Here is a 26309-nt window from a genome sequence, read left to right on the forward strand (position 1 = left end):
AACCAATAAAATCTAATGGAAACTACATCAATCAGGACTGACGTATACATATGTGACCCTTCGCCTCAAAACGGTATTAAGTCGGGTTGGTTAAGATGTTGAAAATTGAATATATAGCCAGAAATATCAGACTTGTGTTGAGTTTATACGATCTATTGAGGAGAATGGCAACCATATTTCAGGGTGCGAATGCCAACAATTTATATTTTCGACCAGTTTAACATTAAATTCGGCTTTTAAGCATCTGGTTAGTTCCGACATATTACCGTTTTGAGACGATGGGTCACATATATGCAGGTATGACATCCGATCCAACTTATGGGCCTAGTTTAACATTGTTGTAATGGACAATATTTTGCGTCATTTTTTCTTTTTTAGATTTCCATTACAACAATGAGCCCATAAGGATTTAGGTTATCAGACCTTTTCTAAGGACTCAACCATGCGCCGAGCGAGGCTCGAGCCCAGAATCTTGCGATCCGAAAGCGAGTGTCATACCACTAGACCAGATCGCATAGCCGCAAATAATGCGAGTTAATTTGAACAGCTAGAAAATAAAAGACAGCAATGATGTTGGCAGTGTCTAATTCCCCAGATGAAAACAGACACTTCCAGAAATTTTGAAAGGATGAGAGACGAAAACAAAAGACGATATATAGCAGACATGCCTAGTACTACGAAAAAATCGTATAAATACGAATTGTTGGCTCCAACCTATAGAGCTGCATAGGTCTCTTTGACTCAATAAATCTTGTAGAAAAGGAAAGTCTAGCTTCTTAGAACCTATATTCAGGATATTGGAGCATTTTTGGATCATGCAGAGAGCAAATTGATAATATAGTGTAGAATTGAATGCTTTAACTCTCGCATTACCGATCATTTTCAGCATTTTCCCAAAATGGCAGGCTTACCAGGCAGAAATATTATAGGGAATGAGATCAGCGGAAGAGTAGCGTCCCTTGATTGGACGTCACCCATAGTCTGTGACGTCACCGGCGGAAAAGTTTTTAGAGAGAGAACGTCATGTTGGTTGTGCGCATGCGTCTCTCTTCCTCGGAAAAGTTATTAGAGAGAGAACGTAATGTTGGTTGTGAGCATGCGTCTCTCGTCCTCGTACAACCAACATGACGTTCTCTCTCTAATAACGTTTCCACCGGTGACGTCACAGACTATGGGTGACGTCCAATCAAGGGACGCTACTCTTCCGCTAACCTCATTCCCTATAGAATTTTAAACTCAAACCAGCTCTCTACAAAACAAGTATATGTTCTTATTAATAATAATAAATGGCATTTATATAGCGCTTTACCCCGTTGTCACAGGCTCTAAGCGCTTTACAGTGATATAAAACAAAACATATTACAGTGAGACAAGTGTGAAGGAAACGTGATACGAATTCAATTTAACAACAACAAAATATGAAAATAATATTGCAACATTATGACGTAAAAAGATAAAACTTTAAGCGAGATTTGAACGTTGTCAACTAATCCGAGCATCTCACGTGTGATGGGAGAGAGTTCCAAAAATGGGGGGCCGAAAATTGAAAAGACTGTTCACCTATTTTACGCAATGGCTTAGGTTTGACAAGGATTGATCGGTCATTGCTTGACCTCAAGTTTCTATTGGGGACATATATGTTTAGACGGTCTTTAATATAGGAGGGACTGTTCGTGCTCAGGGAAATGTAGACAACAGTACAAATCTTATAGGCAACTCTTTTTTCCACAGGAAACCAATGTAACTCACGGACAAAGCTCATTCATTAAAGTTTGTGATGTACAAAATAAATCTGAATAAGAAAAAATGTATATTGGATCGTAACAAATGTGACGATTTTGATGCAGGTGGTAAGGAGAGGGATTTTCCCCCAAACTTCACACCCAACCTATACAAAAATAGATTTATTTCACTTAAACATAATTTTTTTCAGCTAAACGAGCTCTTCAGCACAGTGTTAATATACTTTAACTCTAGCAAACAGTTTTGTTCAAATAATATTGTGATGTACAAAAGAAATTAGAATGAGAAAAATGGGTGCATCGTAACGAATGTGACGATTTTCCTATGGGTGGTAAGAAGAGGGTTAACTCTCTCCTTACCGATCATTTTCACTATTTTTCCAAAAATGACAGGCTTACCCAGCAGAAAAGTTGCTTTTTTAAACTCAAACAATCTCAAACAATCTCTCTACAGAACAACTTTATGTTCTTATTAATTAAAGAAAGCTCATTGTGATGTACAGAATAAATCCGAATAAGAAAAAATGTATATTGTGTCATAACGAATGTGACGATTTTCCTATGAGTGGTAAGGAGAGGGTTAAGTAGAAAACGGTTGGGGCTGCCTGAAGCCGGTGATCGTGAAAATACTAATGAAAGAGTGAAAATGGAGAGGCTTCGTATGGGAACAAAACAGACAATGTTACTGACATTATTCATAATATTTTTTAAAGTTACAATAATTGTCATTAAAAAGTCATTTTTTATCACCAAAGTCGTAATGTTTGCCCAATTTTTACCAAACAAAATGCAATGTCAACGATTTACACCCGCGAATAAAAAAAAAGGATCAAATCGCAATTTCTACAACATATTTTATTGTTGTCGCAAAATGATAAATATCAAAGCACAATTATTCCTAACCGTTTTCATCTTCTAACGTGAAAGGCAGGCTCTCCATCTTCGTTCTGAATTGTTGTGACGAGAGAACGGGTTAAAAAAAAAATTGATCACGTGATCGTTCGTACAACTTGACGAGTGCAATCCGTATGTCTGTTCCCTTACAAAGTCTCTCCATGTTCACTCTTTGATTAGTATTTTAAGGAGAGTGTAACAGTTTGCCAATTCCATGTAGATATGTAAGATCATCCCCGATGTTTTCCCTACTTATAATTTAAAACCCAACACTTAAAATCTATCTCTCGTTAATTCCCAAAACAAAATTCCTCGACTGAGCAGCAGCACGTTTCGCTCACATCAAGAGCAATGTGCTAATTGTTACTTCCACAAATAAAGCACTTAGTCTAAAACGAATTAAAGGCAGAATTATGGGTTTTGAGTAATTGTAGGAAGGCAATGTACAATTTAGCTATTATCGGAAGTTAATAAAGAAATGCTCAAAAAGTTGTAAGACTCTTTGTTTCGCACTCGTAAATAGAAGAAATATGAAAACAGCTGCGTGCTTATATATTATAAACACAACCCTAAAGCATGCGCTGCCAACCTTAACTGAAGAAAAGGTTTAATTTTGACTGGAAAAAAAAGGGTGTAATGTTGAAGGAAAAGGTCTAATCGTGCAAAACAAAGGCAGTATTTTATAATATAGGGAATGAGATTAGCGGAAGAGTAGCGTCTCTTGATTGGACGTCACCCATAGTCTGTGACGTCACCGGCGGGAAAGTTATTAGAGAGAGAACGTCATGTTGGTTGTGCGCAGGAGTCTCTCGTCCTCGCTTCTGGTTAAAGCGGCTTAAGACACTTCAAAACCAAATTGACGTTCTCTCTGTAAGGTGACGTCCAATATAGGGACGCTACTCTTCCGCTAATCTCATTCCCTATTATAAACACAATCACATGCAACCGCGATTGGGAGATTCATCTCCACAACACATTTGGTACTAGATTTGTCCAAATTATAACGCTTCTAGTTTAAGCTTCTGAAAACAAGATAAGCTGGATCGAAGTGGATGATGAAAATTTGAGGCTGGCTGAGAAAACCCAGGAAGTTGCGGCAAGCGGATATGAGCCAAAATTAAATTTTAAAAGTTTCCCATAGCAACAAATTGTATTCAGAAAAAAAGTAATAACTTGGATTCTAATAGACATAGAAAAAAAAATGTTAAGTGGTAAATGATCAGAAAGATGTGGTCTATACCACTATATACATAACTCAATTTATGAAATTTGCGCGTCTTTCCGGGTTTTCCCAGCCAGCAACACAAATGCAGCTTTCTTCCGTTTTTAACGAGACAAGATTGGATTCGGGACGAAGAAGAAAAAGAAAGAAAAAAACATTGCTTAAATAAATCACCCACATGCCTTGATGACGACACAAAGGCGTCACGTGGAACAAAAACAAAAAAAAAAAACAAAAAAAACAACAACAAAAAGCATAAACACGTAATTTATAGATTTAAAACGCGTAATAACACGCCTTTTTTGGCAGCAGCCTCTTATGGTTATCACACTACTATGTTATGACGATCGACCCAATCAGCAAAGACCGGTCCGCACTCGTGCACCGTCGCGAACCCAACACCTTATGGGCTCATTGTTGTAATGGAAATATAAAAATATAAAATGACGCAAAATATTGTCCATTACAACACAATGTTAGACTAGGCCTACAATTGGATTCAATAGTCTCATGTCACGTGGCCCAGAAACGGCGGCCATCGTGGTTCTAAACAAAGAAAATGTGTACTTTTTATTCTTCATGCTGGCTAGAACTTTGCATATGTCTTGTGATCAGAATGCATAAAAGTCAAAACACGATCATATTTATAATGTTTTTCTCCTCTGGATACACTTTAATGATCGTCCGAGAAATATTTCATTTTGGCGTCCGCCATTGTTCCGATAGTTTAGAGCCAGTTACTAAGTTACCATGCGTCAGTACGAGGGAAGTGACGTTACGACTGTTGAAGCGTATTGCGTTCGAATGTAAATAATAAATGTATACCCGTCGATGTCACCCAGCGACTTCTCTTTCCAATCGCTACCTTTCAAACGAAAAGGGACATTTGTGAGTGCAACACAGATTGTGTGTCAATGTTACCACGAGATTCAAGACAGGCAGGTTACCCATCGCCGTCAGAACATATTTCCTGGATGAAGCAAGCACAGAGAAACAGAAACCATCTGAAACCTGGGAAGTGTGTGTGTGTGTGTGTGTGTGTGTGTGTGTGTGTGTGTGTGTGTGTGGGAGAGAGAGAGAGAGAGAGAGTTTGTTTGTTTGTTTGTTTTTGGGTGTTTAACGGCGCTTTCGACACTATTTAGGTCATTTAAGCGCCCGTTTCTGTCTTTTATCAATTTTTGAGTGTCTTATTACAAAATATTGATAAACCAAAAGTTTTGGATGCAACAAAGATTTTTTACGAACGGTAGGGGCTGCCTGAAGCTTGTGTTCTTGAAAATGCTAACGAAAGAGTGAAAATGAAGAGGCTACGTATGGGAACAATACAGATAATAGACATTGTCTGGGGGGTTTTTTTCCCCCATCCAAAGCCTCTCCATTGTCACTTTTTCGTAAAGATTATTTGGCATTGTTACCACGAGACTCAATACAGGTAGATTACCAATCGCCATCAAAACATATTTCCTGGATGAAGCACATTGAACAGAAACCATCTGAAACGTTTAACAATCCAAGTGTGAGTGAGTGAGTGAGTGCCTTATTACAAAAAGTTATTAAACAAAAAGTTGTGAATGCAACAAAGATTTTTTAGAACGGTAGGGGCTGCCTGAAGCTTGTGATCGTGAAAATACTAACGAAAGAGTGAATATGTGCGGCTATGGGGTCTAGTGGTATGACACTCGCTTTCGGATCGGAAGGTCCTGGGTTCGAGCATTGCGCTAGGTGCATAGTTGAGTCCTTGGAAAAGGCTCTTTACTCACATTATCTCACCGTACTCAGGTGTAAAACGAGTACCTGGCTGTTAACAGCGTTGTCCTTGTCCGAAAAATTGTAATATCGCCTAACAGGCGTCATGTCCCGTCCTACATGTTAAATGTTGCTGTTGGCCAGGGACCCCTTGTAAAGGGCTTTGAGCACGTTTAGTGGATATTGCGTTATATAAAAGCTCAAGAAAAAAAGAAAAACAATACTGATAATAGACATTGTCTGGGGTTTTTTTTTTCCCATCCGAAGCCTCTCCATTGTCACTTTTTCGTAAAGATTATGTGGCAATGTTACCACGAGACTCAATACAGGGAGATTACCAATCGCCGTCAGAACATATTTCCTGGATAAAGCAAGCACAGAGTAGACACCGACCCATCTGAAACGTTTAACCCCCTACTTACCAACTACAGGAAACTCGTCACATTCGTTACGATACAATCAACATTTTTCTTATTCAAATATGTGACCCATCGTCTCAAAACGGTATTATGTCGGAACTAACCAGATGCTTAAAAGCCGAATTTAATGTCAAAAATATAAATTGTTGGCATTCGCACCCTAAAATATGGTTGCCGTTCTCCTCAATAGATCGTATAAACTCAACACAAGTCTGATATTTCTGGCTATAAATTCAATTTTCAACATCTCAACCAACCCGACTTAATACCGTTTTGAGGCGAAGGTCACATTTCTCTAAATCTACATCATAAAATTGAAAGAAAATGAACAGGGTGTTGTTGTAGAGCATGTCTTGCTAAAGAAATTATTTATCGCAAGAACTTTCTGTTATTGTGCTTGAGTGATAAAAAAAAATATAGTTTTGTGATAGTTGGGCGTGAAGCTTTGGGGAAATCCTGAAAATGGCTGGTAATTTTTTTAAAATTTTAAATTGAGCTTTATATAGCGCAATATCCACCAAATGTCCTCAAAGCGCTTTACAAGGGGTCCCTGGTCAACAGCAACATTTAACATGTAGGACGGGAGATGACGCCTGTTAGGCGATATTACAATTTTTCTGACAAAGACAACGCTGTTAACGGCCAGGTACTCATTTTACACCTGAGTACGATGGAGAAATGTGAGTAAAGAACCTTTTCCAAGGACTCAACTATGCGCCGAGCGCGAGGCTCGAACCCAGGACCTTCCGATCCGAAAGTGAGTGTCATACCACTAGACCACATAGCCGCACAAGGTAAGGAGAGAGTTGAAATCCAAGTGTGAGTGAGTGCCGTATTACAAAATATTGATGAACTCAAATCGTCAATTGGAAACGGCTGTATATTTGAAACATGATGGATGAACAGTTGGGCAATGAGCACCACGGGTAGATGTATGTTTTCCAATATGACCACTACTGTAAAGACTGCCTAAATAAGCTCAGAAGACAACAGCAAAGCATCATCTTTCAACGAAGAACACAACACATACCGCTCAACAACCATTTAAGCAAAATTACGAGTACAAAAGACACATCCCATTCCTGCCCCCTATGTCAACACCCCAATGAAACAGTAACACACCACTTGCTTGAATGTCAACCTCTTGAAGACATGAGATGCACATTCCTCCCACCAAATGCAAGCATCAGTAACACACTGTATAGTCACCTGGAACAACTACAAAAGACGTCTACTTCTACGTCATGGCACAAGACCGAAGGGCTAGAGCTCAGGTGGTCGCTGGTTCGGATAAGTAAGTAAGTAAGAAACATGATGGAAACATCAAAATCAAAACAATATAAAGAGTAGCAGACTTGGGGATCATGCACTCACTGGTGTGAGATAATATCTGAAAAGGGATGGATGAAAACAATAGCAGGAATAGAAGAAACAGAAATACAGAAGCAATAAAATCAATTCCAAAACATCTGATATTTTTTTAAAATTCTTCATTCAAAGCCGGCTTAAATTGAACGTTACTTTATATATTGCGTAGGGTATGTGACCCTTCACCTCAGAACTGTATTAAGTCGGGTTGTTTAAGACTTTGAAAATTGAATTTATAGCCAGAAATATCAGACTTGTGTTGAGTTTATATGATTTATTGAAAAGAATGGCAACCATATTATAGGGTGCTAATGCCAACAATTTATATTTTTGACCAGTTTAACATTAAATTCCGCTTTTAAGCATCTGGTTCGTTCCTACATAATACCGCTTTGATACGATGAGTCACACATTGTAGTAATAGCCTATAAGACAATAGAAATCCGAAAGCGAGTGTCAAACCACTGAGCCACACATCGCCCCACAGAAGACTGAACTAATCATGCTATCAAAACAAAATGATAAGAATCATACTCTTTTAATTATACCCCCACAGAAGACTGAACTAATCATGCTATCAAAACAAAATGATAAGAATCATACTCTTTTAATTATAATCTCCATTTTAACATTCATATTGTTTAGGTTCCTCTTCTCCACCCCGAAGACAAACATTAAACGAATGTCAAGAGTTGTCTAATTGTCTATAGATAGTATGCGCTTGGCTAAGAAGCTCACAACATTGCCATCCGGAAGTATAACGGACCAACACACAAAACTGTGTGTATCCATGAACGTTTATAGTCAGGTTACTACAGTTCAGTGAGCATCACTCATAAACGCGGATGGCAAAAAACAATAACAAAGACCTGAGAGACGTCATCTTCGAACTATCTATAAGAGCAGACATGCCTACTCGGAAGTTTAAAAATTCGTAATCTTTTGAAGATAAACATTGCAGTCCCTGGCTTTTAAAAACCAACAATTTACACTTACAAGAATGTTAATAAACACTTCAAAATCTTAAAAATTTTGTGTCCAGAATCATATCTAATTTCATTTTCAATGAGTTTAGTGACTTAGAAACGCTTATTAAATTCTGAAATTGGCATAAAAAATTGGTAATTCAACGAATTGTTCGTAACAGTAGGCAGGTCTGTAAGAGTGTCGCCTTGAAGTCTGATCTCAGCCGCCGGTATTCAATTGTCTAATAATGAGTTTACTTATTGTGCATGTTTGCAGACGCCTCCCCATTGGGTTCTTATAGACATGGTTGGTTGGTATTTGTGACCCATCGTCTCAAAACGGTATTATGTCGGAAGGAATCATGTGCTTAAAAGCCAAATTTAATGTTAAACTGGTCAAAAATATAAATTGTTGGCATTAGCACCCTAAAATATGGTTGCCATTTTCCTCAATAAATCATATAAACTCAACACAAGTCTGAGATTTCTGGCTATAAATTCACTTTTCAACATCTTAACAAACCCGACTTAACCCTCTCCTTACCACCTATTGGAAAATCGTCACATTTGTTACGATATAACCGTCTCTTTTCTCATCCAGATTTCATTTTTCTTTTTGCTATAGCTATAAAAACTTGATTTTCTGTAATAGAGCCCGTATTGGTGAACAATCTTATATATAGAATGTTCTTTTTGCTTTTCTGTTGGAGTAAGATATGTCTGTTTTTGTGTTGGGTGGGTGTGAAGATTTGGGGACAATTCTAAAAATGGCTGGTAAGGAGAGGGTTAATACCGTTTTGAGGCGAAGGGTCACAATGTCATAATGGGCTGTGTTACGTATTGTGCTTGTTTACAGTCGATCAATGGGATCTTATAGACATCATTGGTTGCATTTAGACATAAGGGAATGGATCAATCAATTTCGAAAATTTGAATCAATAATTAACAGTTTATAATATATTATAAATATATATATATATATAAATTTATTATATATATTATATATATATATATATATATATATATATATATATATATAAAGTTCAATCTAGACTGCTAACATGACTGTGTTTTGTTTCTTACTCGATCAAGTCCTTAGTTGTAAACAAGCTACTGAAACGCTTTAGTTAATATTTGGCTGTTTTGAGAGCAAGGCCCTAAGTGGTAAATAGTGTGTGACGTTGTGGTGTGTGTGTGTGTGGCATGTTTGAGAGAGGGAGCAGAGAGGTAGAGATAGGGTGGAGGAGTGGTGGGGGAGAGAGAGAGAGGAGAGGAGGAGAGAGAGGGGGGGTGGGTGAGTGGGTAGAGAGATGGTGTTGGAGAGAGAGTGAGGTGTAGTGAGAAGAGAGAGGAGAGAAGAGAGAGTGGGGTGTGTGTGTGTGAGAGAGAGTGTGTGTGTGTTGGAGAGAGAGAGTAGTAGTGTGTGTGAGAGAGAGAGAGAGAAGAGAGAGAGAGTGTGATGTGAGAGAGAGTGAGGGAGAGAGAGGGGGGTGGGAGGGGGGGGGGGGGGGAGAGAAGGGGGGGGGAATTGGAACGTCATGGATCAGTCTGATAGCTAAGAAATATCAAAGATTAAGAAGACATACAAACACTTTGATTTCAATTGGTTTTTTGTAGGTTTTCTTTCATAAGAGCTCTGTCGTTTAATGTAAGTGTAAAGGCGACACTTCATGGAACATCAGTCACCTGAACTCAATAGCAAGAACAAATAATTCTGTATTGATTCTATTCTAAATCATATGAACTTCCAATTCCAATTCCACTTGGGCTTGCCTATCTGCCCCTTCTGCTGCACCAGTCTCCTTATATCCCCCCCCCCCCCCCCCCCAACCCACCACTCCCCACCCCCGGACTATCATTATTTTTTTATTTTTTTTTTTGTTGTCGATTTAAAATCATTTCTTTCTTTCTTATTGTTAAACTGGAAATAACCTCACACAATCTAGTCCTTTGCCTCTTCTCATAGCTAATACGTGAGTCATTACATTCATAATGTTTAGGTTCCTCTGAATTCTCTGATTTCTTCTTAAACCCTAAGGACCTCAGGACATTCCGAGCTGGTTTTGTTTTGTTGTTTTTTTTTTTTTGGTTTGTTTTTTTTTTTTTTTTTTGGGGGGGGGGGGGGTGGGGGGGGGGGGGGGGGGTTCACACAGCGTTTTACAAAGGTTCCTTGACCACAGCAACACGTAACTTGTAGAACGAGACATAACACCTGTTGTTAGGCGATAATACAATTTGTTCCGACAGAGACAACGCTGTTAACGACCAGGTACTCATTTTACTCGATGAGAGAATGTGAGTAAAGAGTCTTTTCCAAGGACTCAACTATGCGCCGAGCGAGGCTCGAACCCAGAACCTTCCTATCCGAAAGCAAGTGTCATCCTACTAAACCACAGAAGACTGAAATAACCATGCTATCAACCGACTGACTGCTTATAGGGGTTCGTTCATCGTATAATTGTCAACTCGAGTCGACTGGCCATGCATGTTGATAAAGCCATCAATAATCAAAATATCCGCCCAGGCGCACTTAATCAAATTTCCCAAACGAAACCAATCGTGCAGAATGGATTTCCATCTCTTCTTCATCCATTCAAATCACGCCCTATGTGACCCATCGTCTCAAAACGGTATTATGTCGGAACTAACCAGATGCTTAAAAGCCGAATTTAATGTTAAACTGGTCAAACATATAAATTGTTGGCATTCGCACCCTAAAATATGGTATCCATTTTCCTCAATAAATCGTATAAACTCAATACAAGTCTGATATTTCTGGCTATAAATTCAATTTTCAACATCTTAACCAACCCGACTTAATACCATTTTGAGGCGAAGGGTCACATATTATTAGCATCACCCCATCTATTCCATACTATTCGTCCTGTAAAAAGCTTATCAAATAAACAGTCCGTCCCGTCTCTCTTTACTCGTATCCTCGTCAATCCAGTAGTCCCTAATCCTTGATTCCATCAGCTCACATAGGCGACTCATTACCAGGCCTGCCTAGCACTACGAAAAATTCGTAGAAATACAGAATTTTTGGCTCCAGCTACAGAAGTACATTCGCCTCTTTGACTCAATAAATCAAGTCCTACTGAAAAGGAAAATACCAATCACGTAATATAACGGCACAGAATTACCAATTTACGCAAGGTTTTGTGTGGGGATGTATAGAAAAGAAATAGACAATTCAATTCAAAATAATGAATGAATGAATGAATGAATGAATGAATGAATGAATGAATGAATGAATGAATGAATGAATGAATTTATATAGCGCATTGATCCACAATGTGCTCCGAGGCGCTTTACAATGCAAATAAAACACAACAATAAATTGATAATTTAAGCATAGAATCTATCATATTGGAATAGCATTAATCAATTTGTAATTTAATTACCACGCACTGTGCTACAAGATGAAAATTTAGGATATCTATAATATGTAGGCCTAATAGAAATGTTAAACATCAAATGAAATAATCATGCAGAAGACATGGTTGATGAAGGATAAAACATCTCGGAGTTTCTTGGGCGTATCAAAACTGTTTATTATTAGAATAGCCGGCTTGCCCCATATTGTACTGCTATACATTATTATTAATATTGCATGACCTTCCGCTGACAGCAAAAAAATTGTTGTTGTGATATATTTTTCTATTTTTGTGTGTTGGGGGAGGGGGGGGGGAGTCTATAGAAGAGACATAAAGGGTTCAATTTCAATTAATCATCAGACGAGGCAACAATAATGATCGGATGCAATCAACGAATCGTAAAAGAAAGATTTGAGTTTGGTTGTAAAAGAATTAAATCGTCTATTTTATTAACTCAGCGTGAAACATTCTGCACGTATATTATAAGGGAACAATTAGAGTTAGCGGAGATTCCTTAAACAATGCTGGCCGAGTCAGACATTGTAATTACAACAGATTCCCGTTGGTCTGTCCCGTTATGCATTCAGAAGAATGCGATAGAAGAAGAACTGTTACAAATCGCATTCAAATGACGATAGATTTGGTGGGAAAATCCTACTTCAAACAATCATGGTTTTTTTTTTTTGTTTGTTTGTTGCTTTAGGTCTCTTCCAACACAATTGAGGTTATATGAGAGACCGCTGAAACAAAAAAAACAAGCAATCCAACAAAAATAGTACAAATGTAAATCAAAATCATAACCTAAAGATATCATAAGCTAAATCATAAATAACCAAGAACAAACAGGCAGAAGATTTACAGAAAAAAAATATCCCCTGTCAAAAATACAATCACAAACCAAAGAAGCAGGATAGGCTAGTAAAGAGAAGAAGAAACGACATCACTATCGGATCGTACACCCATGCGAACATCATAGGTATATGATTCAAGGGTGATGCTCCCATCCAACCAAACAAACAATCATGCAACACCCGTTGTTGGATCTTGACCAGTAGACAAAGTTTGAAGAGCACCCCCCCCCCCCCAAAAAAAAAAGTGGTCAACTCCAGATCGGAAGATTTACAGGCCTGACATGATCTGATTCTCTTTTTCAACGTGGTTGGGCGAATATGAAAAGATCGTAACAGCATGCCGCCATGCAGAAGACATGGCTGATGTTTGTATCAGAATAATAGAAGGATAAAACATCAAGGAGTTTCTTGGACGCATCAAAAAACTGTTTATTATTAGAATAGTCGGCTTGGTTGATATTCCCTACCAATTCATTATTAATATTGCATGGCATCCGCTGACGGCAAAAAAATTGTTGTCGTGATATATTTTTCTATTTTTGTGTGTCGGGGGGAAGGGGAGGGGAGAGTCTATAGAAAAGAAATAAATGGTTCAATTCCAAATCATCATCAGACGAGGCAACAATTTTTTGATCGGATCCAATCAACGAATCGTAAAAGAAAAATTTGAGCTTGCCTGTAAAAGAATTAAATGGTCTATTTTATTAACTCAGCGTGAAACATTCTGCACGTATATTATAAGGGAACAATTAGAGTTAGCGGAGATTCCTTAAACAATGCTGGCCGAGTCAGACATTGTAATTAACAGATTCCCGTTGGTCTGTCCCATTATGCATTCAGAAGAATGCGATAGAAGAAGAACTGTAACAAATCGCATTCAAATGACGATAGATTTGGTGTTAAAATCCTACTTCAAACAATCATGCAACACCCGTTGTTGGATCTTGACTTCAGACACGTTGCCTTTGAAGTAATCTAAATAATGTTTAAGTTAGCGTTCAATAGAAATCGGAAGATATCTGCTGTAGGCAGGTTAATTTTATTAACTTCAAATACATTCAGGTGCCCGTGAAAAAGGATTTGATACGCCCAAAGCATTAATTAGACTTTTCATCATACGAAATAACTTTTGAAAAGTTTTAAAATAAGAGAGAAATGCATAGCTTACCTAATTAACTCACTCAACCCTAACACCGACTTATCCGTAGTTTACCCGGGTTAGTTTTACCCCATGTCTATTTATTACATTTTTCTGAGACAAATCATAGGCGTAGTATCAAAGCTAATGCTTTTTTAGTGTTTACATGTTAATGGTAGTTTTTTTAATGCATAATTTTTCCAATTTTGAAAAGTAGCAAGAAACTCTAGGATTGAGTGAGTTAATGTGTAAAGTTCCGTGAAATTAGCTTCAAAATTTCAACAACAACAACAAAAACAAAAAACAAAAACAATTTCTTTAAGTGTTAGCGGCTTTTATAGTGTGGAGAGGGAAGTCCTACCAGTTGAATATAATACCAAGGAGACATAGTTTGAAGAGATGCCTACAAACAAGTGGTAAACTGCGGCTATGTGGTCTAGTGGTATGACACTCGCTTTCGGATCGGAAGGTCCTGGGTTCGAGCCTCGCTCGGCTCATAGTTGAGTCCTTGGAAAAGACTCTTTACTCACATTCTCTCACCGTACTCAGGTGTAAAATGAGTACCTGGCCGTTAACAGCGTTGTCTTTGTCCGAAAAATTGTAATATCGCCTAACAGGCGTCATGTCTCGTCCTACATGTTAAATGTTACTGTTGACCAGGGACCCCTTGTAAAGCGCTTTGAGCACGTTAAGTGGATATTGCGCTATATAAAAGCTCAATTTTTTTTAAAACTCCAGATGTATCTATCTGAATCTCTTTTTCAACTGGTTAAACAAATATGAAGTGATCCTGACAGCATGCCGCCATGCAGAAGACATGGTTGATGTTTCTATCAAAATAATAGAAGGATAAAACATCAAGGAGCATCTTGGACGCATCAAAACTGTTTATTATTATAATAGCTCGCTTGGCTTATATTTCCTGCCAATGCATTATCATTATTATTGCATGACTTCCGCTGACGGCACAATATTTGTTGCCATTTATTTTTTCAATGTGTGGGCGTACGTGTGTGTGTGGGAGTGGGTTGGGAGGAGGAGGAGGGGGGGGGGGGTTGGGAGAGACAGCTAAACTTATAAATCCTCTACCTAAAAAATTCTAAACAAGGACAAGGTAAATAATTTAACAAACACACTTGCGCGTTGTCCACAGATTACAACACTGTTATCGTCACGTCCGTGGACATCCACAAAACGCTGTAGTCTAAAATAAACTATTTTCAATAAGTTTTAATGACTTCCAGATGCTCATGAAGTTCTGACATTGGATCCAAAAATTTCGTAGTAAATACTACGAATTATTCGTAACAGTTGGCAGGTCTGCGGACGTAATATGACTTTTTTTTTTTCAATTTTCACTCAAGCAATCAAAGACAATGATGTGGAAATTTCTTCATAACAAGACACCCATTATTCGTACTCTGGACAAAAAAAAACAACATATTTAACAATTTGGCCAGAAAACTCGTCCTTCAAATATCGATCGATTTAAATGACCCTCATCTTGGAAAAAAATGCGAAGTCCCAGGTTTGAGAGTATTAATTTCCAAGATGAGGGTCATTTAAATCGATCGATATTTGAAGGACGAGTTTTCTGGCCAAATTTTTAAATGTGGCTTTTTCCAGAGTACGGTAGCATTATCCTAGAAAGAGGAGAGCTAACGCTACGTAGCTCCTCTTTCTAGGGCATTATCCTCAATTATATACAAAACACGACGTTATTACTTGAGGACCGACGCCCAAATTAGCCAGCCACCTTGATTACCGGCTTTTGATTGACTTTGTTCCAAATTACCCATCACTGCCGACCTAGACTTGTAGTCGTGATAAGAAGGGCTTTGTTACAATTCCAAATGGAAATATAGAGTGTGATAATGCTTATCATTCGTGGATCTTTGATGGTGATGACGTCAGGCATGTCACGGCTTTAATCAGCCACAAGAATTCCCCCACAGTAACAAATTAAGGAGGAGCAGGCACTGGTGTGTAAGATAAAGAGCTGAACAAGTGTGTATGAAAGGTGTCAGATAAAGGAACGTCGGAGCAGGCACTGGTGTGTAAGATAAAGAACTGAACAAGTGTGTATGAAAGGTGCCAAACAAAGAAACGTCAGAGCAGGCACTGGTGTGTAAGATAAAGAACTGAACAAGTGTGTATGAAAGGTGCCAAACAAAGAAACGTCGGAGCAGGCACTGGTGTGTAAGATAAAGAGCTGAACAAGTGTGTATGAAAGGTGTCAGATAAAGAAACGTCGGAGCAGGCACTGGTGTGTAAGATAAAGAACTGAACAAGTGTGTATGAAAGGTGCCAAACAAAGAAACGTCGGAGCAGGCACTGGTGTGTAAGATAAAGAACTGAACAAGTGTGTATGAAAGGTGCCAGACAAAGAAAAAAAAATGAGCTTTATATAGCGCAATATCCACTAAATGTGCTCAAAACGCCTTACAAGGGGTCCCAGGTCAACAGCAACATTTAACATGTATGACGGGACATGACGCCTGTTGGGCGATATTACAATTTTTCGGACAAAGACAACGCTGTTAACGGCCAGGTACTCATTTTACACCTGAGCACGGTGAGAGAATGTGAGCAAAGAGCCTTTTCCAAGAACTCAACTATGCGCCGAGCGAGAGGCTCGAACCCATGACCTTCCGATCCGAAAGCGAGTGTCATACCACTAGACCACATAGCCGCACAAAAATAAAAAATAAAAATACAAGAAACTTCGGAGCAGGCACTGGTGTAAGATAAAGAACTGACCAAGCGTGTATGGAAGGTCCCAGCAATTAAATAATCATGTGATCGATGACTCGGTTGGAGGAAAACCTGGATATAGATAGTATGCGCCTGGCTAAGAAGTTCACAACATTGCCATCCAGAAGTATAACGGACCAACACAAAAAAACTTTAACTATGTGTAACCTTAAACGTTTATAGTCTGGTTTATACGGTTAAGTGAGAATTATTAATAAACGCGGATGGCAAAAAAAAACCCAATAGCAAAGACTCGAGTGACGTCAACTTCATACTATCTATAGATCGCTCGCATTCTCAAAAGCAATCCCGTCGTCCTGTATGTTATGACGAATGAAAATAAATAGTTGGGAAAGTCAGCAAAGTCTTAAAATATGATAAAGAACCGATCAAGTGTGTATGAAAGGTGCCAGACAAAGCAAGAAAGAAAAATACAGTGAAAAAGAAAAAAAAATCCCAAAATATCAGGCGACCTCGACTGGAAATCGAACCTCAGACCTTCTAATTAATGGTCTGACTGGTAATCAGAAGGTCTGAGGTTTGATCCCCAGTCGAGGTCGACTGTTGTTCAGTTCTGTACCCCCCCCCCCCCCTACTTTCCCCTTCACAGCCTGACAACAATCAAAACAGTATTTGTTTATCGACAGATGGTCACACTTCCGTCTCACTTCCTCAGAACAATAATATTCCATTATTGCAGCACTTCTCTTAGTAGTTGGGGGATTGTAATGAGCTATGGGTGGGGGTGGGAGGGGGGGGGTCCCCGATAGCTCAGTTTGTAGAGCAATCGCTTCACACGTAAAGGGACCGAGATCGATCCCGGGTGCAGTCGAGATTTTTTATTGACCCCCCTGTCCATCCAGCAATGAATGGGTAGCTGAGTTAGATTTGGCGGAAAGTACTTTGCGAAAGACTAGCGTTCTATCCAAACAACAGCAAGCGATTGCTATTGTCCGTTTCACGCTATAGAAACCGGGATAAACTCCGGTTCCATGGGTCGAATGGCTCTGAAGGACTACAATGGACTATGGGGACTTTTAGATGCGTCTATGTGGTCTTGTGGTATGACACTCGCTTTCGGATCGAAAGGTCAAGGGTTCGAGTCTTGCCCGGCGCATAGTTGAGTGCTTGGAAAGGGCTCTTTACTCGCATTCTCTCACCGTACTCAGGCCTTTAACCCTCTCCCTACCAACTGTAGAAAAATCGTCACATTCGTTACGATACAACCAACATTTTTCTATTCAAATTTCTTTTGTACATCATAAAATTTAAAGAAAGTGAATAGTGTGTTGTAGAGCATGTTTTGCTAAAGAAATTATTTATCGCAAGAACTTACAGCTATTGTGTCTGAGTAATAAAAAAATCTATTTTGTGTTAGTTGGGTGTGAAGTTTTGGGGAAAATCCTGAAAATGGCTGGTAAGGAGAGGGTTAACAGTTGTCTATGTCCAAAAAGAAAGTGTAAAATCGGCGCCTAACAGTCGTTGTGTCTCGTTCTGCATGTTCCCTGTTGCTGTTGGTCAGGGACCCTTGTAAAGAGCTTTGAGGATGTTTAGTGGATATCGTGCTCTATCTCAAATGTGACCCATCGTCTCAAAACGGTAACATGTGGGAACGAACCAGATGCTTAAAAGTCGAATTTAATGTTAAACTGGCCAAAAATATAAATTGTTGGCATTAGCACCCTAAAATATGGTATCCATTCTCCTCAATAAATCATATAAACTCAACACAAGTCTGATATTTCTGGCTATAAATTCCATTTTCGATATCTTAACCAACCCGACGTAATACTGTTTTGAAGCGAAGGGTCACAATTATTATATAGAATAAAAGTGCATCTCAGACCCACGACAAAAGACTCAGCTTTCATTAACTACAGGAATGATTATCAAATGGTCACGACAAACAAATTGCAAATCGATAGCAAGACTGTTAGAAGCTCAACCAATGGTTAGTTAAAAGGCTAAGGAAAAAACATTCATTCTGGTTGTCTCCCCAATCATTGCTATAATGGAAGTAGAAGAAAATAGAAAGCAAATTTATAAACATATTCGTCGTCGTCCTCGTCGTCGTCGTCATCATAATCATCATTATCATCATCATCATCATCATCATCATCATCATCATCATCATCATCATCGTCAACATTATCATCATCATCATCATCATCATCATCATCATCATCATCATCATCATCATCATCAACAACAACAAAAACAACAATAATAATCATCGTAATTAGAAGTAGTAGTAGTAGTAGTAGTAGTAGTAGTAGTAGTAGTAGTAGTAGTAGTAGTAGTAGTAGTAGTAGTACTAGTAGTAGTAGTAGGTAGTAGTAGTAGTAGTAGTAGTAGTAGTAGTAGTAGTAGTAGTAGTAGTAGTAGTAGTAGTAGTAGTAGTAGTAGTAGTAGTAGTAGTAGTAGTAGTTGCGAAGCTCAGTGAAAACTGCATCAGTAGCATTAGGCCACAGGAACACAGAACACTTATTATCATGTCAGTTAATTAAAAAAAAACTCGAACGTTAGAGGAAACCAATGATGTTTTTTAATTTATCTTTTGGGGGCGGGGGGGGGGGGGGCGTGATTGTTTATCAAATACCCAAGAGAAAAATATATTTGGGGGGTTCGAAGAGAATGAAATGAAAATCCCGCTGGTCGCCGACAATGGCTGGGAGGTCCCAGACTGGATTCCCAAGACAATCCAGCCACTCCATCTCCACGCCAAGGGACACACTATGTAATGTCTGGTTATTGTTTGGAGACGACGATGGCAAATTTAGCCACTTTGGGTTTGTTGATTGTTCTTCTTCAAACTGGATTACATAATATCTCTCTCCCTCTCTCTCTCTCTCTCTCTCTCTCTCTCTCTCTCTCTCTCTCTCTCTCTATCTATCTATCTATCTATCTATCTCTCTCTCTCTCTATCTATCTATCTATCTCTCTCTCTGTCTCTCTCTGACAGCTGAATCAGTTAATTTTTAAAAAATAGTTCGAACGATAGAATAGGCTGTATTCCTTTTTCTTAAAACCAAAAAAAAGGAGGGAGGGTTGTATATTTTGTCTACTGGATAGGCTGAAAATGAAATGAAAATCCCACTGGTCGCCGACAATTCCTGGGAGGTCCCAGACTGAATTCCCAAGACAATCCAGCCACTCCATCTCCACGCCAATGTTCAAGAGACGGAGGACACACTATGTAATGTCTGGGTATTGTTTGGAGACGACAATGGCAAAGTTAGTCACTTTGGATTTTTGTTTATTCTTCTTCTTCAATTTTGATTACATAATATTTGAACTCTCTCTCTCCCCCCCCCTCTCTCTCTCTCTCTCTCTCTCTCTCTCTCTCTCTCACTCTCTCTCTCTCTCTCTCTCTCTCTCTCTCCCTCTTTCTCCCTCTCCCTTTCTGACTCACTCCACTCCATCCCTCTCTCTGAGAGCTGAAGTTATCATGAAAGTTGATTTTTTAAAAAGTTCGAACGATAGAATAGGCCGCTCAACTTTATTCCTTTTTCTTAAAACAAAAAAAAAAAGGGGGAGGGGATGTATTTTGTATATTTTGTCTACCGGAGAGACTGAGAATGAAATCGAAATTCCGCTGGTCGGCAATGGCTGGGAGGACCACAGACCCCTCTCTCTCTCTAGTGTGTGATGAGGACCTAGACCTGATTCCCAAGGTAATCCATCCATCCATCCACTCAATCTCCACTCTCCAGGCCAATGTTCAAACGACGGACCCACTACTATGTCTGGATCTTGTATCTGGAGGGGGGTGGGGGACCACAGACCCCCGATCTTGTATGTGTGTGTGTGTGTGGGGGGGGGGGGACCACAGATCCCTCTCTCTCTAGTGTGTGATGAGGACCTAGACCTGATTAAAAAGGTAATTCATCCCATCCATCCATCCACTCAAACTCCACTCTCCAGGCCAATGTTCCAGCGACGGACCCACTACTATGTCTGGATCTTGTATCGATGACGACGGTGGTCGAGTTAATCACGCTTTACTGTGTTTTAATAACGGGGAATTAATTAATCTATTTGAAGTAAGTCCTCCCTCCCTCCCCTCTCTCTCTCCCTCTCTCTCTCTCTCTCTCTCTCTCTCTCTCTCTCTCTCTGTCTCTCTCTCTCTCTCTTTCTCACATACACACTCTCTCACGCATACATACGCGCACAAACATACACACGCTCACACACACAGACACACACTCTCTTTCTCTCTCACACACATACACACACTCTCACACTCTCACTCTCTCTCTCTCTCTCTCTCTCTCTCTATATATATATATATATATATATATATATATATATATATATATATATATATATATATTTCTTCTTTCTTTCTTTCTTCTATCTATCTATCTATCTATCTATCTATCTATCTATCTATCTATCTATCTATCTATCTATCTATCTCTTAACGTTAAGAGAGTTAACGTTTTGGAGCCCTAAAGTTGTTATTTAAAACGCCTTTTCAACGTATTTCACGTTATTATTTAAGCTTTACGTTTGTGTGAGGGCGTGTGTTTGTGCATCTGTGTGTTTGTGAGAGAGATAGAGAGAGAGTGTGTGTGTGTGTGTGTGTGATATGTGTGTATTGGTCTTCCTTGACTTTTAAGGGGATGTTTGTTTGTTTTTCTCCATGTATTTTTCTTTCTTACTTTGTCTGGCACTGTTTCATATGGTATGACACGCCTTTATCCGGAAGACGGGTCGTCGGAGTCAGTCTCCTGTGTGGGTTAGATAGCCCTAAGGTTTGGTTCACCCCAACACCCTGGTCATCCAATAGTTAGTGTGCTAAAGGCATAGGTAAATATAGACGGTCTTAATACTATTTATAAATCTATGGCTAAAGGTTACTAAACTGAGTGATTCCTTTCTTTCTACTTTCACTTCCACTTCCTGATGAGAGCAACACTCGATAACAACGTTGTAGAAGTCAAACAATCTTAATTATCTTTAAAATGTTTATAAATAGCTCCGTTTATCCTAAAGTTGAGCACTATTATTTCATGGTTTTTGTTTTTTTATAATTTATATATATATATATATATATATATATATTATATATATATATATATATATATATATATATTATATATATATATATATATATATTTCTAGTGACATGTAACATACCAAATACAAAAAAAAGAGAACATCATAGGAAGAATCTAGAAGTTTTTTGTTTTGTTTTTTATTTCACCCAGTGTTACGACGACATTCACGACAATACACAAATGACGAGTTAGAGTTAGCGTGGGTTAAAAAGACAAACGTGACTTTTAACGACTTATGTCATTCATTTGGTGAGGTCGACGTTTGACAATAACCAGGTCAGACAGTTAAAAGGCAGACGAGAATAATCATCACGTTTTAACAGATACATTTAGGCAGACAATTTCAATTAATTGAATACACATAAACAAAATTATGTCATTCACCATCTCACTGACTTTGGCAATGTTAGTGATCCGTAACATACCATACAAAACAACAAGATACAATGATAAGAAGAATCTAAAAATTGGTTTGTCTTTTTTTTCACCCAGTTTTACGACATTCAGGACAACAAACAAACGTTACTTTTACCGACTTATGTTAGTGATCCGAAACACAACAAACAAAACAACAACAAACAAAAAATGAAAAGAAGAATCTAAAAGTTGTTGGGTTTGTTTGTTTTTTTTCCCCACTAATTTTACGACATTCAGGACAACCCACAAATAACGGGAAGAGACAGTTGTGTTAACTCACTCAATCCTAAAGATTTTTGCTACTTTTCAAAACTGGAAAAAATGTATTCAAAATGAGCATGTGCATAGATAGTTTTTTTCACCTACCATTAACATGTAAAAACATAAAAAAAACGTTAGCTTTGATACTAGATACGCCTATAATTTGTCTCAGAAAAAAAGTAATAAATAGACGTGGGGTAAAAGTAACCTGGGTAAACAACGGATATAGTCGGTGTTAGGGTTGATTGAGTTAAAACCAAAAAAAACGTTACTTTTACCGACTCATGTCATCCGATCGCCATTTTGTGAGTTCGACTTTTGACAATAACAATGACAGATAGTAAGTAGGCAGACGAGAATAATCAAGTTTTAACAGAAACATCTAGGCAGACATTTTCAATTACTTGATTAATTGGGCTTTTATATAGCGCAATATCCACTAAAATGTGCTCAAAGCGCTTTACAGGGGGTCCCTGGTCAATAGCAACATTTAACATGTAGGACGGGACATGACGCCTGCTGTCAGGCGATATTACAATTTTTCGGACAAAGACAACGCTGTTAACGGCCAGGTACTCATTTTACACCTGAGTACGGTGAGAGAATGTGAGTAAAGAGCCTTTTCCAAGGACTCAACTATGCGCCGAGCGAGGCTCGAACCCAGGACCTTCCGATCCGAAAGCGAGTGTCATACCACTAGACCACATAGCTTACACATAAACAAAATTATGTCATTCACCATCTCACTGACTGTGGCAATGTTAGTGATCCGAAAAACAACAAGCAAACAAAACAAAACGATGCAATGATAAGAAGAATCTAAAAGTTGGTTTGTTTGGGTTTTTTTCACCCAGTTTTACGACATTCAGGACAACAAACAAACGTTACTTTTACCAACTTATGTCATCCGCTCGCTATTTCGAGAGTTCGACTTTTGACAATAACCATGCATGACAGATAGTAAGTTGGTAGACGATAAAAATAAAGCTTTAACAGAAACCATGAGGCAGACAATTTCAATTGATTGATCACGACATATCATCATCATCATTGCCTTTTTCACCCTGGGTCAGGGTATAGGCCACAGACAAACAGTTTCCATCCTTCTCTATCATCATCATCATTGCCTTTTTCACCCTGGGTCAGGGTATAGGCCACAGACAAACAGTTTCCATCCTTCTATATCATCATCATCATCATCATTTCCTTTTTCACCCTGGGTCAGGGTATAGGCCACCGACAAACCGTTTCCATCCTTCTCTATCCTGAGCTAACTTCTTTTTTTTTTTTATCTCATTCCAGGTCTTACAACTTCTCTGTATATCAGCTTCTTTAATTCTTCTCCATGTTCCTCGTGGCCTTCCCCTTGATCTTCTGCCCTGAGGGTTCCAGTCCAACGTATAGACAAAATTAAATCATTCACCGTCTCACTATAGCAATGTTAGTGATCCGTAACATACCAAACAAAACAAAACAAAACAACAACAACAAAAAATGATAGGAAGAATCTAAAAGTTTGTTTGTTTTTTTCCACCCAATTTTACACACCCATGACGAGTTAGAGTCAGTGGATTAAAAAAAATAATAATTAAGAAGCTTAGGTACATTAAGGCAAGAGTGGACAAATGGGTGGTTGGACAAATAAGAACATTTGTGACCCTTCGCCTCAAAACGGTATTAAGTCGGGTTGGTTAAGGTGTTGGAAAATGAATTCTATAGCCAGAAATATCAGACTTGTGTTGAGTTTATATGTTTTATTGATGAAAATGGATACCATATTTATCAGGGTGCGAATGCTAACAATTTATATGTTTGACCAGTTTAACATTAAATTCGACTTTTAAGCATCTGGTTCGATCCGACATAATACCGTTTTGAGACGATGGGTCACATATGATGATATATCATCAAAATGCAAAGTCACCATCGTCAATGTATTGCTCAGTAGAGCGGGCAACGATATAAGTTTGACGATAGGGAAACAGTAGGATTACAATAGGTTAGGAACAAAAACTTACTTCACTATAGGGATAAAATAGGGTTACCATATTATTATGTCAGGGGGGAAGAAAACTTAGGATTTCCATATGTTATGAAAACACTTATATGACGAAGTAGGATATCCATATGTCGGGGGGGGGGGGGGGGGGGAAATCTTACTTGACGATTAGGAAAAGTGGGATTACAATAAGTTATGAAAAAAACTTTCTTGAAGATAGGGAAAAGCAGGATATCCGTATGTCAGAGATAGGGAGGGGGGGGGGGGGGGGGACTAACTTGACGATTAGGACAAGTGGGATTACAATAAGTTATGAAAAAGCGTACCTGACGATAGGGGAAAGTAGGATTTCCATATGTTAGAAAAACTTACTTGGCGATAGGGACCAAGTAGGATTTCCATATGTTATGAAGGAAAAAAAACTGACTTACATCTCTTCCGAGGAATGTATGGCAATCAGCCCTTAATCCGTCTCTCCCGACACGGCCGATTTCTTGCACGTAGCTCTCAAACGACTTGGCCATGGTGTAGTGGATCACAGCCCGTACGTCAGCCTTGTCCAGACCCATTCCAAAAGCAACGGTCGCCACCACGACACGCAGACGACCTGGATTGAGATCGGGGGGAAAAACATGGTAAAGAGAATTGGGTCGAAACGGACGCCGTGTTTCTGTTATGTGCGGCTCTATGACTTTCCGATCCCAAAGCGAGTGTATATATATCTACTAGACCACATGGTATGTGGTCTTGTGGTATGACACTCGCTTTCGGATCGGAAGGTCATGGGTTCGAACCCCGCTCGGTGCATAGTTGAGTCCTCGGAAAAGGCTCATTATTCAAATTCTCTCACCGTACTCCGGTTTAAAATAAATACCTGGCTGTTAACAGCGTTGTCTCTGTCCGAGAAAAAAAATTGTAATATCGTCTAACAGGCGTCATTTCCCGTCCTACATGTTAAGTGTTGCTGTTGGCCAGTGACCACTTGTAAAGCGCTTTGAGCACGTTTAGTGAATATTGCTCTATATAAAAGCTTAATAAAAACAATAATGTTTTCTTTTTACAGATCTGTTTTGATACTTGATGATTTTCTATAGGCAAAGATGTGATTCGTTACAAAAAATAGTTCAACAACTCCGTCATGTAGGACGAGACATGAAACCTGTTAGGCGGTAATACAATTTATTTTCCGGGCAAAGACAACGCTGTTAATGGCCAGATACTCGTTTTTACTCATGTGAGTAAAGAGTCTTTTTCAAAGGGCTCAACTGTACGCTCGGGACTCAAACCTAGGACCTTCCGATCCGAAGACGAGTGTCATACCACTTTAGACTACATTGCCGTATATAAATTATGTATCGATAACATGTGAAAATGTAAACAAAGAAAGAAAGAAAGAAAGAAAGAAAGGCCACTATAGAGGAAGACACATAATAATCAGCGTTTTGCACTTTGTCAGCAAATATCATTCTCTGATGCTTCACTTGATTATGATGACTACTCCTTCAATAGATAAAAGGGAAGAGAGGAGGGAGGGAGTGGGGGGGGGGGTGGAGGGAGGAGGAGTTCTTAAGGACATGTCTGTGTGGTTGGCAGGATAAGAGGCTGTCATAAAGTAACAAATCAAAACAAAACAAACAAAAAAAAAGAACATATTATAGACAAATGGAAGAAAGGGTCTTTTCATCAAGCGAGTGAGCTCTTCACGACTTCAAAGAGTAGTGACAATGGCACCTTTGATTGCGTCCAAAGGATGGCTGGTGTACGGTCAATTCAGCTATCTGAATAGAGACGAAATGTCAATTTCTCGTTTGATTCTCAGCATACTTAGCAAGAACCGTTCGAACCCCACCACCGCCGCGAAAATTTTTATTCTCTATTGTCTTCTGGCACTTTTCTACTCACTTCATCTCTTGTTGTTACCAACATAAATGCCTGCTCCACTCACTTTTCTGAATTAAAAATTCACCCCATATACCGGAGCATATCAATGTCTCAATCATTTCTATGTATATATGTTTGTGTTGAGAATATTGGCTATTAAGCTTAACTGCTGGTCAAGTAACTTCGCGATGGTTGTGTGGCGAGCGAGCCCG

At 38.8% G+C, this 26309-nt stretch overlaps 1 protein-coding gene across 1 annotated transcript in view; it reads right to left on the reverse strand.

Annotated features, from left to right (window-relative positions):
* The window catches only part of LOC144976670 (ATP-dependent DNA helicase Q4-like), a gene marked incomplete in the record, with an annotated part of 482011 nt that overhangs the window by 226011 nt on the left and 229691 nt on the right, over positions 1-26309 (reverse strand). Inside the window, 1 exon segment of the mRNA XM_078921001.1 lies at positions 24648-24823. Coding sequence (XP_078777127.1) covers positions 24648-24823 — 176 coding nt within the window.

This window comes from Berghia stephanieae, chromosome 7 (assembly GCF_034508935.2).
Source record: "Berghia stephanieae isolate SIO BIC M18660-M18661 chromosome 7, UCSD_Bste_1.3, whole genome shotgun sequence".
Classification (NCBI taxonomy): Eukaryota; Metazoa; Mollusca; class Gastropoda; order Nudibranchia; family Aeolidiidae; genus Berghia; species Berghia stephanieae.